The sequence below is a fragment of the Felis catus genome, chromosome D3 (genome assembly GCF_018350175.1).
Source record: "Felis catus isolate Fca126 chromosome D3, F.catus_Fca126_mat1.0, whole genome shotgun sequence".
NCBI classification, from domain to species: Eukaryota; Metazoa; Chordata; class Mammalia; order Carnivora; family Felidae; genus Felis; species Felis catus.
In genome coordinates this window covers 35162559-35178941 of record NC_058379.1, presented here as the reverse complement: position 1 = coordinate 35178941, position 16383 = coordinate 35162559, and the positions used below count along the sequence as shown (strand labels likewise).

At 37.0% G+C, this 16383-nt stretch overlaps 1 protein-coding gene across 6 annotated transcripts in view; it reads left to right on the top strand.

Moving 5' to 3' along the window:
• The window catches only part of ANKRD12 (ankyrin repeat domain 12), a 128586-nt gene that overhangs the window by 103643 nt on the left and 8560 nt on the right, over positions 1 to 16383 (top strand). For all 6 annotated transcript variants that reach the window (XM_023241751.2, XM_045042439.1, XM_011287973.4 and 3 more), the window contains 2 exons: positions 791 to 5505; positions 13244 to 13342. In XM_023241751.2, coding sequence (XP_023097519.2) covers positions 791 to 5505; positions 13244 to 13342 — 4814 coding nt within the window. The remainder of the gene's footprint in view (positions 1 to 790; positions 5506 to 13243; positions 13343 to 16383) is intronic.

The following is a 16383-nucleotide window of genomic DNA, read 5'->3' as shown; positions in this document are numbered from 1 at the left end:
CTGGGCGTGAGGCCTACTTAAAAAATATGTAGAAATTGAGCCCATTATTACCCCCGTTGTACTAGAGTATATATTAGTAGTAAGTCTAAGTTACAGATAAGAAAACTAAGGGACATGGTATCTTTTTTCAAATTACATATGTATTCAATTTGTTATAATCTTGATTATGTAATTGTGGAATATGTTTCCTTTTAAGATTTTCTTTAAACCAGATAGTCATGTATCTTGTATAGACAAAACCATTCATCTTTAGGTTACTATACTTTATGAAAATCATTTGATCCCTTATGACTTTACTCATAAAAATTCTGAAACATAAAATAGGTGTGATATTTACTTAACTAAACCCTTTAAGTTAGTGGTTCTTAATCTTTTTTGCATCAGAGAATCTTACTTAGATATTCTTTCTCTGAAAAAAAAAAAGTACACATATTAAAATTTTACATAACATTAGTAGCCAATGTTTCCTCTGAATTCAGTCCCCTGGATTATAAATCTCTGCTTTGTATTACACATTTTTATATTATGTACCTTTGATATATGAATTGTGAGTTAATCGTATTATTTGCTTTTAAAAGAATCAGGAGATCTCATTATGAAGCATATTATCTATAAAGGTTTTCCACAGTACTGTATCAGAGTTATTACATATTTTTATTGCATCATTCTCATATTCTGAAATTTTCTTTCTGAATTGAAATAGTTACTATATATGCTATATTTTTTTCACAGCTTTATTTTTCTGACAATTGTCTCTTGACCAACAATAGATTTTCTTTTCTTATTCTAGATTCTGAAGAGGCTCGGTCTGTAAATCCTTCCAGTGTTGATGAAAACATTGACTCTGAGACAGAGAAAGACTCTCTCATCTGTGAAAGTAAACAGATAATTCCCAGCAAAGCACCTCTTCCATCTGCTCTTGATGAATATGAGTTCAAAGATGATGATGATGAAGAAATAAATAAAATGATTGATGACAGGCATATTCTTAGAAAAGAGCTACGGAAAGAGAATGAAGGTGAAGTAGAAAAGAATAGCTTATTTGCAAAACAGGAGAAAGCTTTCTATCCTAAATCATTTAAAAGTAAAAAACAAAAGCCATCTAGAGTTTTGTATTCAAGTTCTGAAAGTTCAGATGAAGAAATTCTTCAGAATAAAAAGGTTTCTGCTCCATCTTCTGTCCCTGAAACATCAAATTCTGATACACAAACCAAAAAGGAATATGGAGTGTCAAATGAACACAAACAGAAAGGCAAAGTTAAAAGAAAATTAAAGAATCAGAACAAAAATAAAGAGAACCAAGAGCTGAAGCAAGAAAAAGAGGGAAAAGAAAATACCAGAGTAACAAACTTGACAGTTAATACTGCACTCGATTGTTCAGAAAAGACCAGAGAAGAGGGGAATTTTAGGAAATCTTTTAGCCCAAAAGATGATACTTCGTTACATTTATTTCATATTTCCACTGGTAAATCTCCTAAACATTCTTGCGGACTAAGTGAAAAGCAGTCAACACCACTAAAACAAGAACATACTAAAACATGTTTATCACCAGGAAGTTCTGAAATGTCATTACAGCCTGATCTTATCCGGTATGATAACACAGAATCTGAATTCTTGCCAGAAAGTTCAAGTGTAAAATCTTGTAAGCATAAGGAAAAAAATAAACATCAGAAAGATTTCCACTTAGAATTTGGTGAAAAGTCAAATGCCAAAGTAAAAGATGAAGATCATAGTCCAACATTTGAAAATTCAGACTGCACACTGAAAAAAATGGATAAAGAGGGTAAAACATTAAAAAAGCATAAATTGAAACACAAAGAAAGGGAAAAAGAAAAGCATAAAAAAGAAATTGAAAGTGAAAAGGAAAAATACAAAAATAGAGATAGTGCTAAAGAGCTGCAGCGGAGTGTAGAATTTGATAGAGAATTTTGGAAAGAGAATTTTTTTAAAAGTGATGAAACTGAAGATCTGTTTTTAAATATGGAACATGAGTCCCTAACATTGGAAAAAAAATCAAAGTTGGAAAAAAACATAAAAGATGATAAATCAACCAAGGAAAAGCATGTTTCAAAAGAGAGGAATTTTAAAGAAGAACGAGAGAAGATTAAAAAGGAAAATGAAAAATCTTTTAGGGAGGAAAAAATAAAAGACTTAAAAGAAGAAAGAGAGACTGTACCCATAGATAAAGAAACAGAATTCAGTTCTTTAGGAACAAATGCCATTGAAGAATCTATAGGGTTACATTCAATGGAAAAGGAAATAGAGATTGAAAAACAAGAAAAGCATGTAAAAGAAAGGGAAAAATCAGAAAAGCGGTTTCAAACTAAAGAAAAGGATGTTGAAAGAAAAAATTCTGAAAAAGAGAAGAAGATCAAGCATGAGCATAAGTCAGAGAAAGATAAATTAGATCTTAGTGACTGTGTTGACAGAACAAAAGAAAAAGACAAGCTGTATTCACATCACATAGAGAAATGCCATAAAGAAGGTGAAAAGGTGAAAAATATTACCACTATTAAAAAAGCTGACGATAGAGAGAAAAGTAGAGAAAAGATGGACAGAAAACATGACAAAGAAAAACCTGAAAAAGAGAGGCATCTAGCAGAAAGCAAAGAAAAGCACTTGATGGAAAAAAAAAACAAACAATCAGACAACAGTGACTATACTAAATCAGAAAAAAGCAAAAATAAAGAAAAAGACAGGGAGGTAGATAAAAAGGAAAAATCTAGAGATAAAGAAAGTGTAAATACAACTAACTCCAAACACTTCCAGGAAGAGAAGAAGTCAAGTATGGCAGACGGTAGTAAAGCACAACATGAGAAAACTTTATCCCTTAAAGAAAAAACAAAAGATGAGCCTTTGAAAACCCCTGATGGAAAAGAAAAAGATAAAAAAGACAAAGATATAGACAGATACAAAGAACGAGATAAGCACAAAGATAAAATTCAACTAAATAGTTTATTCAAACTAAAATCCGAAGCAGATAAACCTAAACTTAAGTCATCACCAGCATCAAAAGATACTCGACCTAAAGAAAAGAGGTTAGTGAATGATGATTTAATGCAGACAAGTTTTGAACGAATGCTAAGCCTTAAAGACCTAGAAATAGAGCAGTGGCACAAAAAACATAAGGAAAAAATTAAGCAGAAAGAAAAGGAGCGGTTGAGAAATCGGAATTGTTTAGAACTTAAAGTAAAAGATAAAGAAAAAACAAAGCATGTACTAGCTGAGTCTAAAAATAAAGAACTTACTAGGTCAAAGAGTTCAGAGTTGACTGATGCTTATACCAAGGAGAAACAGTCTAAAGATGCTGTAAGTAACAGATCACAATCTGTTGATGCCAAAAATATCATGAATTTAGGGAAGTCATCTTTTGTTTCAGATAATATCTTAAACAGATCTCCTAGATCAGAAAGTGAAAAACCAGGTCTCAGCTCTAGATCTGTATCCATGATTTCGGTTGCTAGCTCAGAAGATTCCTGCCATACTACAGTGACAACCCCCAGGCCTCCAATTGAGTATGACTCTGACTTTATGTTGGAGGGTTCTGATTCCCAAATGTCCTTTTCCCAGTCACCTTTTTTGCCAATTGCCAAATCTCCTGCCCTTCATGAAAGGGAATTAGATAGCTTGGCTGAACTGCCAGAGCGGATTAAGCCACCATTTACAAGCAGACTTCCAACATCCCATCTCCGATCATCTTCTGTAGAAGATGTCAAACTAGTGATAAATGAGGGGAGACCAGCTGTAGAAGTTCGAAGGTGTAGCATGCCGTCAGTCATTTGTGAACATACAAAACAATTCCAAACAGTATCAGAAGAAAACAATCAAGGTGGCTTAGCTGTGCCAAGAGATATTTGTCCTTCTCCCAAACCTGAGGTGTCCTTAAATGTGCCTGAAAGAGATCTTTCAAATATGTCTAACATACATTCCAGTTTTGCAGCGTCTCCAACTAGATCTGTAAACAGCAAATATATTTCAGCTGATATAAATGTTATCAAGAGTACTGTTCCAGTGGGCACTTTAATGGACAGTCCTGTGCATTTAGAGCCATCTAATCAGGTTGGTGTGATCCAAAATAAATCATGGGAGGTACCTGTTGATAGTAGACTGGAATCCTTAAGCACCAGTGACTTTATCTGCCCAAATTCTGGTACACCTGATCAAGATTCTTCTGTTCAAGGCTTTTGTAATTCTGAAAACAAAATACTGAAAGAACAGAACACTGATTTTTTATCCCTGCACCAGACTGAACTGCCAGGAAACTCTTGTGCTCAGGATCCAGCGTCCTTTCTGCCTTCCCAACAACCTTGCTCTTTCCACAGCCAATCACTTTCAGATGCTGAATCTATTTCTAAACATATGTCTATGTCATATGTTGCCAATCAAGAGCCGAGTATTTTGCAACAGAAAAACGCAGTTCAAATTATCAATTCTGTTTTAGATACTGACAATGAATCTGCAAAAGAGGTAGAGAATACTTTTGTCTTAACAGATGTTCAAAAGACAGATGCCTTTGTCCCATTGTACTCTGAAAGCAGTGTTCAAGAAGCAGCACCAAATTTTGAAAAGGCTAATACTTTACCTGTATTACCATCAGAAAAAGACTTTAGTGGAAACGATGCCTCTTCCCAGCTAAATACACATTATGCGTTTGGCAAATTCATGTATAAGTCTTCCAGTGGCCATGAGGTTGAGAGTAGCACTTCTGATATTCAGGTTATTTCACATGAGAAAGAAAACAAACTGGAGAGTTTGGTCTTAACTCATTTGAATGATAAATGTGATTCTGATTTGTGTGAAATGAGTGCCACGATCCCAAAAGGGAACCTAAATGAACAAGATAATCCAAAACATTGTCCTGAAGGTGAAAAGTGTTTGCTTTCCATTGAAGATGAAGAATCACAACAAAGCACTTTATCAAGTCTGGAAAACCATTTGCAACAGTCAGCTCAACCAGAGATGCATAAATATGGTCAATTAGGTAAAGTAGAATTAGAAGAAAATGCTGAAGATGATAAGACCGAAAACCAAATCCCTCAAAGGATAACTAGAAACAAAGCGAATACAGTGGCAAATCAAAGCAAACAGATTCTTGCTAGCTGTACACTACTATCAGAAAAAGACAGCGAGTCTTCATCTCCTAGAGGAAGAATAAGATTAACTGAAGAAGATGATCCTCAAATTCACCACCCACGGAAAAGGAAAGTATCCCGTGTACCTCAGCCTGTGCAAGTGAGTCCCTCTTTACTACAAGCAAAAGAGAAAACTCAGCAGTCTCTGGCAGCCATTGTAGATTCTCTGAAACTAGATGAGATTCAGCCATACAGTTCAGAGCGAGCAAATCCATATTTTGAATACTTGCATATAAGGAAAAAAATTGAAGAAAAGCGCAAATTGTTGTGTAGTGTTATTCCTCAAGCACCTCAGTATTATGATGAATATGTGACATTTAATGGCTCATACCTCCTGGATGGAAACCCCTTAAGCAAGATTTGCATTCCCACAGTAAGTAACATCACTAAATATGCATCTTCAGTGCTGTCAATAGAAATATAATGCAAGTCACTTCTGTAGTTTTTATTTTTCTAGTAGCCACATTTTAGAAGGGAAAAAGAAACAGGTAAAATTAATTTTAACATTTTATTTAACCTAGTATATTCAGAATACTATTTCAAAATATATCAGCATCTGGCTGGCTCACCTGGTGGAGCCAGGTGAGTTTGAGCCCCACGTTGGGTATAGAGATTACTTAAATAAATCCTTAAAACAAACAAAAATATATAATGTAGAAAAATTGTTAATGAACAAGACATTCTGTATTTTTTTTGTACTAGGTATTTGAAATCTGCTGTACTTCTAGTACATGTCAGTTCAACCTAAATGGGGCTAACATTTCAGTAAGTGTTCAATAGCCATGTGTAGCTGTTGACTACCTTCGTGATCAGCACTAGTCTACGGTATTTTCTGTTTCCTTACCTGCTTTTTCTTTTGTCCCAAAGGAGGTATGCTTCTCTGCCTTTGAAGGGTAATTCATTTCCATGTGCTTTTGATCCCATTCTCTTCAGGCCTCCATGGAACTTTCCTCTGTTGAGACACTATTTACTGGTGTGATTTTAATTACCTCTCTCCACTGGCCTTTATCCGCCCACTCCAAACATATTTGGGTCTCCTTCATGTTGGAGAAAAGAAGGTTATCCCATAACTATGCCAGTTTGTCAAGCTGTCCCTCTCTCTTCCACCACCTGATATTTTCTCTGTATCACTTCCTGTTCATCTCTTAAACCTTCTGTACTGTCACAGATCACCAGTGAGCTTATAATGCCAGATTTGTTGGCCTGTTTTTCTTTCTACTTGATCTTCGTCACATTTGACATTGTGACCATCTTGTTCATGAGATTTTCCTCTGCTTGTTTTTATGACGGTGCTCTCTTCTGGTTCCCTTGCTTCAATCTTTTATGCTCTCCTTTAATGACTTTTCTACCCACCCTTAAGCATCAGAGTTCTCTAGGAATCAATTCTTCAGTCAACTTCTTGTCATTATGGTCTTACCTATTCCTGTTGTTTTCAGCAGTCTTCCATGTGCCAGTTAGCCCCCAAATTCTTACCTAGTCATGTCCTCTCTGTTGACCTCCAGAATCAGATGTAGGTGCCTCCAGGCAGCATACCTGTCATAGGTTCAGTTCCACAGGAAGCAGACCCTAAACTATGCACAAGAGGCTTATTGGTGAGTGCTGCCAGGAAAAATGTGAGTACATGTGTGAAGGAACCAGAATTCGGCAGAGTGAGAAGTTGAATTGAAATGTAGCTGCAGCGCTCATTTCAGCTGAGCCCACAGAAGGTCTGGAATGGGGTGGCCCTTCTGACAGGTAGCTCGCACCCAGCGAGGGCACGAAGCCTAGCACATGCCAACTGTCTTCCCTTCCAGTTTTCCTGCTGCCAGTTCCTAGAGAGGAACTCCAGTGAGAGCTGCCAGCCTCCTATATTCCTAGGACCTGGAGGCTGAGTGCCTCATTCCTGAAAGAGGAGTCTAACTGTGTGCCAAGCATCTGTTCCAAACTCAGACTCCCCCAGACCAAAAGAAATGATTTCTCTCTCATGTGCTCAGAAACCACTTTTTTTTTTTATTAGTGATGACATGACACCAGAGTAGTATCCCATCAATTACCAAATTCTAACCGTTCTACTTTAGAACTCTCTCTAGAATCTGTTTTCTCTACCACTGCCTTGTTTTAGGGCCCTCATCATTATCTCTCACTTAGAACATTACAGCCACTCTTTCACTTTTTTTCCCCTACTCTCTTTCTGCAGAAGCATTCTCTTTTGTTGTTAAACTTGTATCCTTTTAAAAACAATAAAGGGGTGCCTGGCTGGCCCAGCTGGAAGAGCATGCGATTCTTGATATCAGGGTCCTGAGTTTGAGCCCTACGTTGGGTGTAAAGATGACCTAAATAAGTAAAACTTAAAAACAGCAACAACAACAATAAAAAACTGTTTCCCTACTTAAATATCTTAGCTGTGATTAGCTGGCTTCCCATTGCCTACAGCGTAAAATCCACATAGTCATGGCATAACCTTATTCATTTTGTAATCTGACCCCAGTCTACCCCTCCAGCTCCATTTTCTCACTGCTTCCAAACTCACCCAATAATTCAGCCATATTTAATTCACTCTTGAATGGAAATCTCTTGTTCATTACTTCTGCTTAGTACTGTTCCTTCTACCTGAAATAATTGTTCTCGCCAGGCCTCCTTTTCTGTCCTCTTCCGTGCCTTTGTTCCGGCCGTGTTGTCACCTCTGTGCAAAATCTTGTCAAAGCAGAATTGTTTTTATCTTTCTCATACCTCCCACATGATATCATAGTTAACTGTTTACATGTCTGCCTGTAATCTGATTAAGGGCTAGGACACTATTTATCTTGTAGAATGAATCCCAAATTTATCTTCAGCTGTGAATACATAGTGGTGTCCATAACTGTGTTTCTAGCTGCTTGTGAACATCACCTGACTGTACCACAATATCCATAAAATCATTAGGTCCCACACTAAGCCCATTTATGTTACCGCAGAAGTGCTCTTTTTGTCCTCTCTGATTTACTTATCGTTACCTGCTCTCTCATTTCCCAGACTGGCAACCCAAAATTCAACCTTCACATCAATCACTAAGTCATGTTGATTCATCTTACTTCCTTTCCCCTTCTGTTTCTTACTACTGCTGTGTAAGGACCACATTAGCTCCGTACACTGTTCACTCACAAACGTGAATATTGCATAATTAAATATTCAGAATATTACATAATCAAGTAATTCATAACCAAATGCTAAGCATTGTGCTAACTAGATCTCAGAAATCAAAATGGGCACCTGGGTGGCTCAGTCGGTTGAGCATCTGACTTGATTTCAGCTCAGGTCATGATCCCTGAGTTGTGGGATCAGGCCCCACATTGGGCTCCATCATGGAGCCTGCTTACTTTTCTGTCTCCCATTTGATCCTCTCCCCCACTCGCGCGCACGCTCGCGCGCGCGCGCTCTCTCTCTCTCTCTCTCTCTCTCAAATAAAAAACATAAGGGCGCCTGGGTGGCTCAGTCAGTTGAACATCCAGCTTCAGCTCAGGTCACAATCTCACCATTCGTGGGTTCGAGCCCTGCATTGGGCTCTGTGCTGACAGCTGGAGCCTGGAGCCCGCCTCGGAGTCTGTGTCTCCCTCTCTCTCTGCCCCTCTGCTGCTCATGCTCTCTCTCTCTCAAAAGTAAAAAAAAAAAAAAAAAAAAAAAAAAAAATTTAAAGAAATAAAAAGAAATCAACAAAACAGGCATTCTGAAGAGTTGTCATGGATTCTAGTCTAATCTCTTCTGTCCATCTAGCTTTCTTACTGTCTAGGTACCTTATATATAACTCAGATCTGATTATGTGACTACCTGGCTATAAACATCTTTAGAGACTCTTAATGTTCTGTAAACCAAAGTCCCCATCATTGTCTACAGGTCTTCCCATACCTTTCTAGGCTTTTCTAGGTAGTTACACCCTACTGTACATGATGCTTCCCCAGGCTATTTTATACTGTTTCACATCATGCCTTTGCATGGCTTTTCAAAGCCCAGTTCAGAGAAGAACAAAAAGTTAGAGACAAGGTGGTTCTTTAGTCCCACATCCATAGAATTTACCTGATGCTAGTGCTCTTTAAATCTTGAAAGACAAGAGATTTTTATATTACTCTACTACTAATAAGCAGTAATAGATTTAAAAAAATAGAATTGTAAATTTGTCATTCTTTCAAATTTTCTCAATAAAATAATTTGTTAATAACTGAATATAAAGCTAATCATTTTGTTTCCTTTGTTTCCTCTTAAAGAGTAAAAAATTTTAACTGAAGTATGTTGTATCATAGGCTTGAAATACAGGTAAAAACATAAAGAACCTATTTAAATTAAACTTTGTACAAACTGTTTCACGAAAAACAGTTCTAATCCATGTCAGGGTGCCTTTTCAGTGCTGCCTGTTGAGAGATACACATGTATATTTGTATATATATTATGTGTGCATTTGATTATGATCACCTTTTCTTACTCCTTCAAAGATGATGTAATACAAGTTTCTCTTGTAGCAGTACTGGGGATACAGCTTTGATTAAATCAAAATTTAGTTATAGCAAATGTTTCAAAAAGTACTATAAATAGAGCTGAAAATTTTTTCTGAGTGTAGTAGGTAATTTTTGTTTTTAATGAGAGTTATTAAAGAAACACAGCACGGTATAGTAGAAAGAGCAGGAGATTTCTAAGTACTGTACATAAGTTTGTCTGGGTTTTGCTACAAACCAGCTGTGTGATCTTGAATAATTCCTTCACTTCTCTGATTCTTAGTTTTCACATCTGTAAAACAATAATACCTACCCTACCTCAAAGCAGGTTGAAATAGTATATGCCATAACCCATTAAAAATTTTAAAACAGTATACAGATTTAAGAGGTTACCATTATTTTATCCATCTCAAAATAACTTTAAGGTTCATATTTACTAGAGTTAATATGCAAACCCCCCACCTCTTGTTCATAAAAAGCTACTTTTGAGTTTATTGGACCTGAAACTCATTTGTTCAAAACTTAGTCCTAAAAAGTAAATCCCAGAATAACAAAGATCACTTTTACATACATTATTTTTAGTACCTTCCAATATGATTTTATCCATTTGTTTCCTCTGTCAGCTAATTGCCATCTTATTGAATTAATCTCTACATTTATGTGATCTGTTTATAGAACCTGTTAGAAATGTAGTGAAACATCTCCAAAGTCAATTTAAGTGTTTGTTCTTCTATCAGGTATTTTTCTCATAATCTAACCGGAATGCTGCTGTTTCTCCAGAGGAAATGAAACGAAGAAAAGTGAAACCTTAGGTCAGGTTCCCAAAAGGCAAATGAACAGGGCGAGAATAAAAGAAAAAGACTTGTCACATCATGGTATCCACTGTGGTCACTAGTACCGACACAGAGTCCCTACAGCAGGGGCACGAAGAGCATCCCTGGGAAGCTATCAAGAGATTTTTTTATTCTAGAGACTCCTGGGACTCACAGATCTTAAAAGACAAAATCCCCAAGCATGATTTACTTAAAGATATATGAGGGAAACAGCAAAAGGAAAGTTTCCTCAGAAAGTCTCCATATATTCCTTTGGTGATTTTACCATTTCTCTGTACGTTGCTAGATGTTGGAAATTTCCAAATTTATGTGTTCTGCCCAAACCTCTCTCCTCAGCTTCTTTTTTGCTAACTGGCTAGCTCCACTTGGATGTCCGTGAGCTCCACAAACTTAACATGTCAGCACTGAATTTATCCAAAACCCTTACTTCTCTTTCCTCTTTTCTCCTCCTGGGGTATCTCCTACCAGCTATCTGGCCCCCTGATGCTGGAGGACCCACAAGTGGTCATTAGCTGCTCCCTCTCTTATCCTTAATCATTGTTTTTAGACCCCATCCCTTCCACTCCCTCCTTCTCACACCAGTGTCACAGTGATTTGCTTTCTTAATTTCTTGTCCTCCTAATATCTATTCTGCAGACACAGCAGTGAGCTGTAAGATCTTTCAATGATTCCCCACCACATACAAAATTTACACTGTGTTATACATACTGTCTGTTCCACAGCATGTTAATTAAATACATGGTGGGGGTGGGGGGGCAGGCTGGGGCAAGGTAGGGAGAGTTCATGGTCAAATAAGTTTGGGAAATGGGGCACCTGGGTTGCTCAGTCAATTGAGTGCCCGACTTCAGCTCAGGTCATGATCTCACGGTTCGTGGGTTCCAGCCCCGCGTCATGCTCTGTGCTGACAGTTCAGAGCCTGGAGCCTGCTTCAGATTCTGGGTCTTCCTCTCTCTCTGCCCCTTCCCTGCTCACACTCTGTCAACCTCTCTCTCAAAAAATAAACATTAAAAAAAATTTTTTTAATAAAAAAATTTAAAAAAATAAGTTTGGGAAATGAAGCACCATTAATCTAAAAATAAATAGGTTTCTTCATTTCTGAACTTCTCAGAACCATTAAATTTAACTTGATTGTGAGACACCTGAGTGAGTACATATGTATAATGTTTCTCAAACCCACTTGTTCTTAGAACCATTTCTCGCAAGTCATGTTTGTGGGCTCCGTGTTCTGTGGAACACACTTTAAGAATAGCTGGTTAAAAAAAAAAAAAAAAAAAAAAAAAAAGCTGGTTTACAGAACGCTAATGACTTTGCCCCTGCTGATCCTCATGTCCCACCATTCCTTCCCTCAAAGTTGATATCCCAGGAATTCAACTTGTAGTTGGCTGCTGACACCCTACTATCTCTTTGTTTCATGAACTTGATTATGCTGTCTTTTCATCTGGGAATTACCCTCCCCTCTTCTTTCTCTTCTTTTTTCCCCCACAACTCCTTTCTCTTAACTCTTGATTCTGGCTCTTCCTTTAAGATGCAGCCTCAGGCATTAAGCCTCTCCAAGAAGCTTTCTCTGACACCCCAGGCTCAAAGGAGTAGATACTCTTCCTCTGGGTGATATAAAGGAGGCCTTTATGGTTTTGGAAAACTTTAAAACCATAGCACTAAACTTTACTGTTACTCTTGTTAAATTTAAAGATGGTTAGAAGACACAGAAATCAAACAGATGTATTATTTCAGTTAGAGGCATGAAAAATAATCCACCGCAATAAGTTATCTGTCCTATAGAATTTTCCACCACATTGATTCAACTGAGTGAATCCTTGTGATAGGATTTAACTTTTTTTTGGACCCCCATAATTCCTGTAAATTGTTCACTGATGATAGAGTCCCAGTTAGATACAAGTTTGATTCTTTGTCTAGAGCTTTCTGTATATGGTGTTATATAATTCCTTAAGCACCACATCAGGAAGCACATAGAATCTGTTTGTCCCACCTTCTGAAGAGTCAGAAGAGTCAACTAGGTTCCCACATGCTACCAAAACATACTGAGATACCTTACTTTGCCCCAATATGCTGACAGTAGTTAGAAGCTAGTCAAGGGTGGGAGGAGGAATATAGATATTCCAAAGGGTAGAGGGAGAATATTAAAAGGATCACAGATGTCTCATAACAGTAGAACACATGCATAGATGGAGTTGGCTTCCTTAACTGCCAGCTTCTACCAGAAAGCAGTCCACTTTAATAGTCAAATTAGAGATGAACCAACCGCAGGATTTTTGAGTATGGGTGGACAAAGAGGGTTTATCACATGCAAATAAAGAAGTTATCAGAAGATAATTCCTTCTTTTTTAAAAAGTCTTAATTCAGTAAATGTAAAGCGCAGCACTTTAGCATTTGATTTTTACATGTCAACAAAGAGACTTACCATACTGAGACTCAGACTGCTGTAATGTTTACAACTATTTGCTTGGTGTTTTTCTGTTTTTGTGACCATCCGCGTGCGCCCCCCCCCCTCCTCCCCATATGTGAGCTGGCACTTATTAATGCTCTAAAATGTGTCTCTGTAGTCAGGAACTTCCTTAGTCCTTCTGATTTGCTCTTTGAAATTTGCTATTGCCTCTGAATTAAAACATCTGAATTTACCAGTAAGTTCTGCTGTGTTTCAGACCATTGATTGGGAAGTAACAACCAGTTGGATAATCGTTACTGTATTATCTAATTCAGAGAACATCAAAACTTATGTTTTCATTAAGTGATACACTAAGAAGTTTAATTTTATAAGAATAGCCTATTGTTGTAAACAAAACCTAATATTTTTAACTGTATATTTTTTAAAAATTAGATTACACCACCACCTTCACTGTCAGATCCACTTAAAGAGCTTTTTCGGCAACAGGAAGTTGTAAGGATGAAACTACGTTTGCAGCACAGTATTGAAAGGGTAAGAAATGTTTACATTTATGCTAAAAATAACATTTTAAAAATATTTTAACAATAGATTATAACGACCTATATTATATATATATATATATATATATATATATATATATATACACACACACATACATACACACACATACACAAAACACACACACACACAATTTTCTTAGATTTTCCTTCTTTAGAACCATTTTGGGAAATGGTTTGATTTTGTTGTCTTGTTCCTGTGCAGTTAGATGGAGAATTTTTAAACCTGTTTTAGGGTAGCTGCCCCTATGTTATGGTTCATGTTGAGTGTATTTTTGATGTATAAAAATCTCTTAATAATTTCTTGTTATCATTTGTTGAACTAAAGCAGTGAATTCCTAGTTAGACAGTTGGATTTCCAAGTTTTGGAATTGTTGCTTGATACCAGCTCCTTTAGTGCAGAATACTTACAAAGCTGTGCTTAGTGTTCCTTATAGGTCTCCTTTCATATTCTAGTTTCTGGTGGTTAGTCTGGGCATGGAATGACATGAAAAAGGCTGCTTATTTAGAGAAATCATGAAAGTCATTTCACTTAGATTGACAAAAATATAATACCTTCTTAATCTTTTGGGAGGGTCAAGGATTCTGGAACTTAATATGAGCTGTGATCCTTCAAAGAGGTAAATATATACTCATCCAAACAAAAGTATGCAATTTTTTTAATTCATACATTGATTCCCTAGGGCTCAGGTTTTTAACTTTTTTTGTGTCCTGGGACCTCTGTAACAATCTGGTAAATATAAACCTTTTCTCAGAATTATGTTTTTAAGTTAATAAACTTACAGCATTACAAACAGAACAGTAAATGAAAGAAGCACTAATACAGATCTTACAACATTGTACATGTCAATGAGTGGTTTGTTCTCAATAAGAAGTTAGGTCGTATAACATGTCAATAGCTATTTCAACCACCAGGCATGTTTCAAGCCAGTTGATAACATATTTTTATCTGTGCATCTATCCATGCTACAAAAGCCATGCTGCCTTACAGACAGTTACGAATTCTCATTTGAACAGTGCAATTTTCCAAACTTTAACAAAGAGTAAAAATGACTCCCATCCATTCATATGTGGACCAACAAACAATTTAGAATTGCAGAGTACTAGAAAGCAATTTAAAATGCCTGACCAATGTGACGGCAAACAGTGATACCATTTGGGGGCAATACCTGCAACAATTAAGAATTGAAAATCCTTGTGATTTCTGTGGATGGCAAAGTTGCAGATACTTCTGATATTACTGTGGTTTGTGGCCCATGTTCATAATTGAAAAAAATGCCAGTTGGCAGTTGGTAAAAACAAAAATCTGGTTTTTCCCGTTCCATGTTCACTTTGAGACATACATAACCCATGCTCCGAAGACATTGTTTGAGAAGCTGTGTTGCGGAAGTTCAAGGACACAACATTAAGTGGACTATTTAGGCTGTCATTCACACAGTATATCTCTGTGAAGTATTTTAGCAGAAGGAGTCTGACTTCAAATAATCTATTTCTTGGGGCACCTGGATGACTCAGTCAGTTAAGCATCTGACTTCGGCTCAGGTGATGATCTCATGGTTTGTGAGTTCGAGCCCCACATTGGGCTCTCTGTATCAGCACAGAGCCAACTTCGAATCCTCTGTCCCCTTTTCTCTCTGCCCACCCCCCCCCTCATTCTCTCTCAAAATAAATAAACTTAAAAAAAAAAATAATATATTTCCAGACAGTGTTAAGGGATTTTTGGTTATTGCTCTTAATCTCTATACAACTGCAACCAGTTTTTTAGAAAACTTTTCTTCCAGCTGTTTTTTCTTAGTATCTGTTTTTGTTTTTTTGTGGGGTTTTTTTGGATATTTTATCACTTAAAGTCCCACCTTAAACTTGTAGTTAAATTACTCCTAAGTGTTAGACTTACCTCTTCTCTTTTGTGTATCATTTGTCACATCAGAATTTAAAAGAGATTAAATAGGACTGTGTTTCTTTGTCTTTTCTCTAAATTATAAATACAGCAAAACTGTACAGCAATACATATGTGGATATAAGGCCTGCATGCTCCAGTAGGGGAAGGGTAAAGTTCTTGTCAAATTGAGGGAGAATGGGGAACATGGTGGGGAACAAGACCAGCCACACCCTGAATATTCTCTTAGCCTAGCCTGCCAGACAAAACCCACAAAATGATAGACATATTCTAACTGGAGAATTCCTGGACTCCTTACCTCTGTCTTTGAAGTTCCAGCCGTCCACAGTTCCCAGAGTTGTCCTCGTTGATGTTTAAGCCAAAAAAGACCGTTACCACCAGATGGCACAACTCTATAAACCAGTATCATGATGGGTTGAGATCTGTAGCTACACCCTAGGAATTCCCAGTCTGCTAAATGCAGAAGATCGCCCACATCATTTCATTAACTTTATGATAGGGTGACTCTGCATATTACATAATTGGAGGTTTTGCACCCCACTTAACACATTTGAAGGCAGGATTGCACTGTCATTGCTAGAGGTTTAAAATTAGCATCAAAGTACAGTGTCTGTTTCTGTGAAAATATTCATTATAAAACAAGCTGCTACCACAATGGCACACCACTTCACACCCATCAGAAAGGCTATAATTAAAAGATAATAACGAGTGTTGGCAAGGATGTGAAAAATTGGAACCCTCACACACTGCTGGTGGAAATGTAAAATGATACAGCTGCTGTAAGAACAATTCGGCAGTTTCTGTCCAGGTTAAACATAGAACTGCCATATGACCTAGTAGCTCCACTTGTTAATTACCTAAAGAAACAGAAACTATGCATCCAAACAAAAACTTGGAGGATGAATGTTCATGGCAGCATTATTCATGACAGCATGAAGGTAGGAACAACCCAAAAGACCATCAGCTGATGAACGGATAAATAAAACGTGGTGTGTTTGTGTATGGGAATATTATTCGGCCATAAGAAGGGATGAAGTACTGATGCTGCACACAGATGAACCTTGAAAACGTGACATGAAAGAAGCCATTCATAAAATACCACATATTATATGGATCTG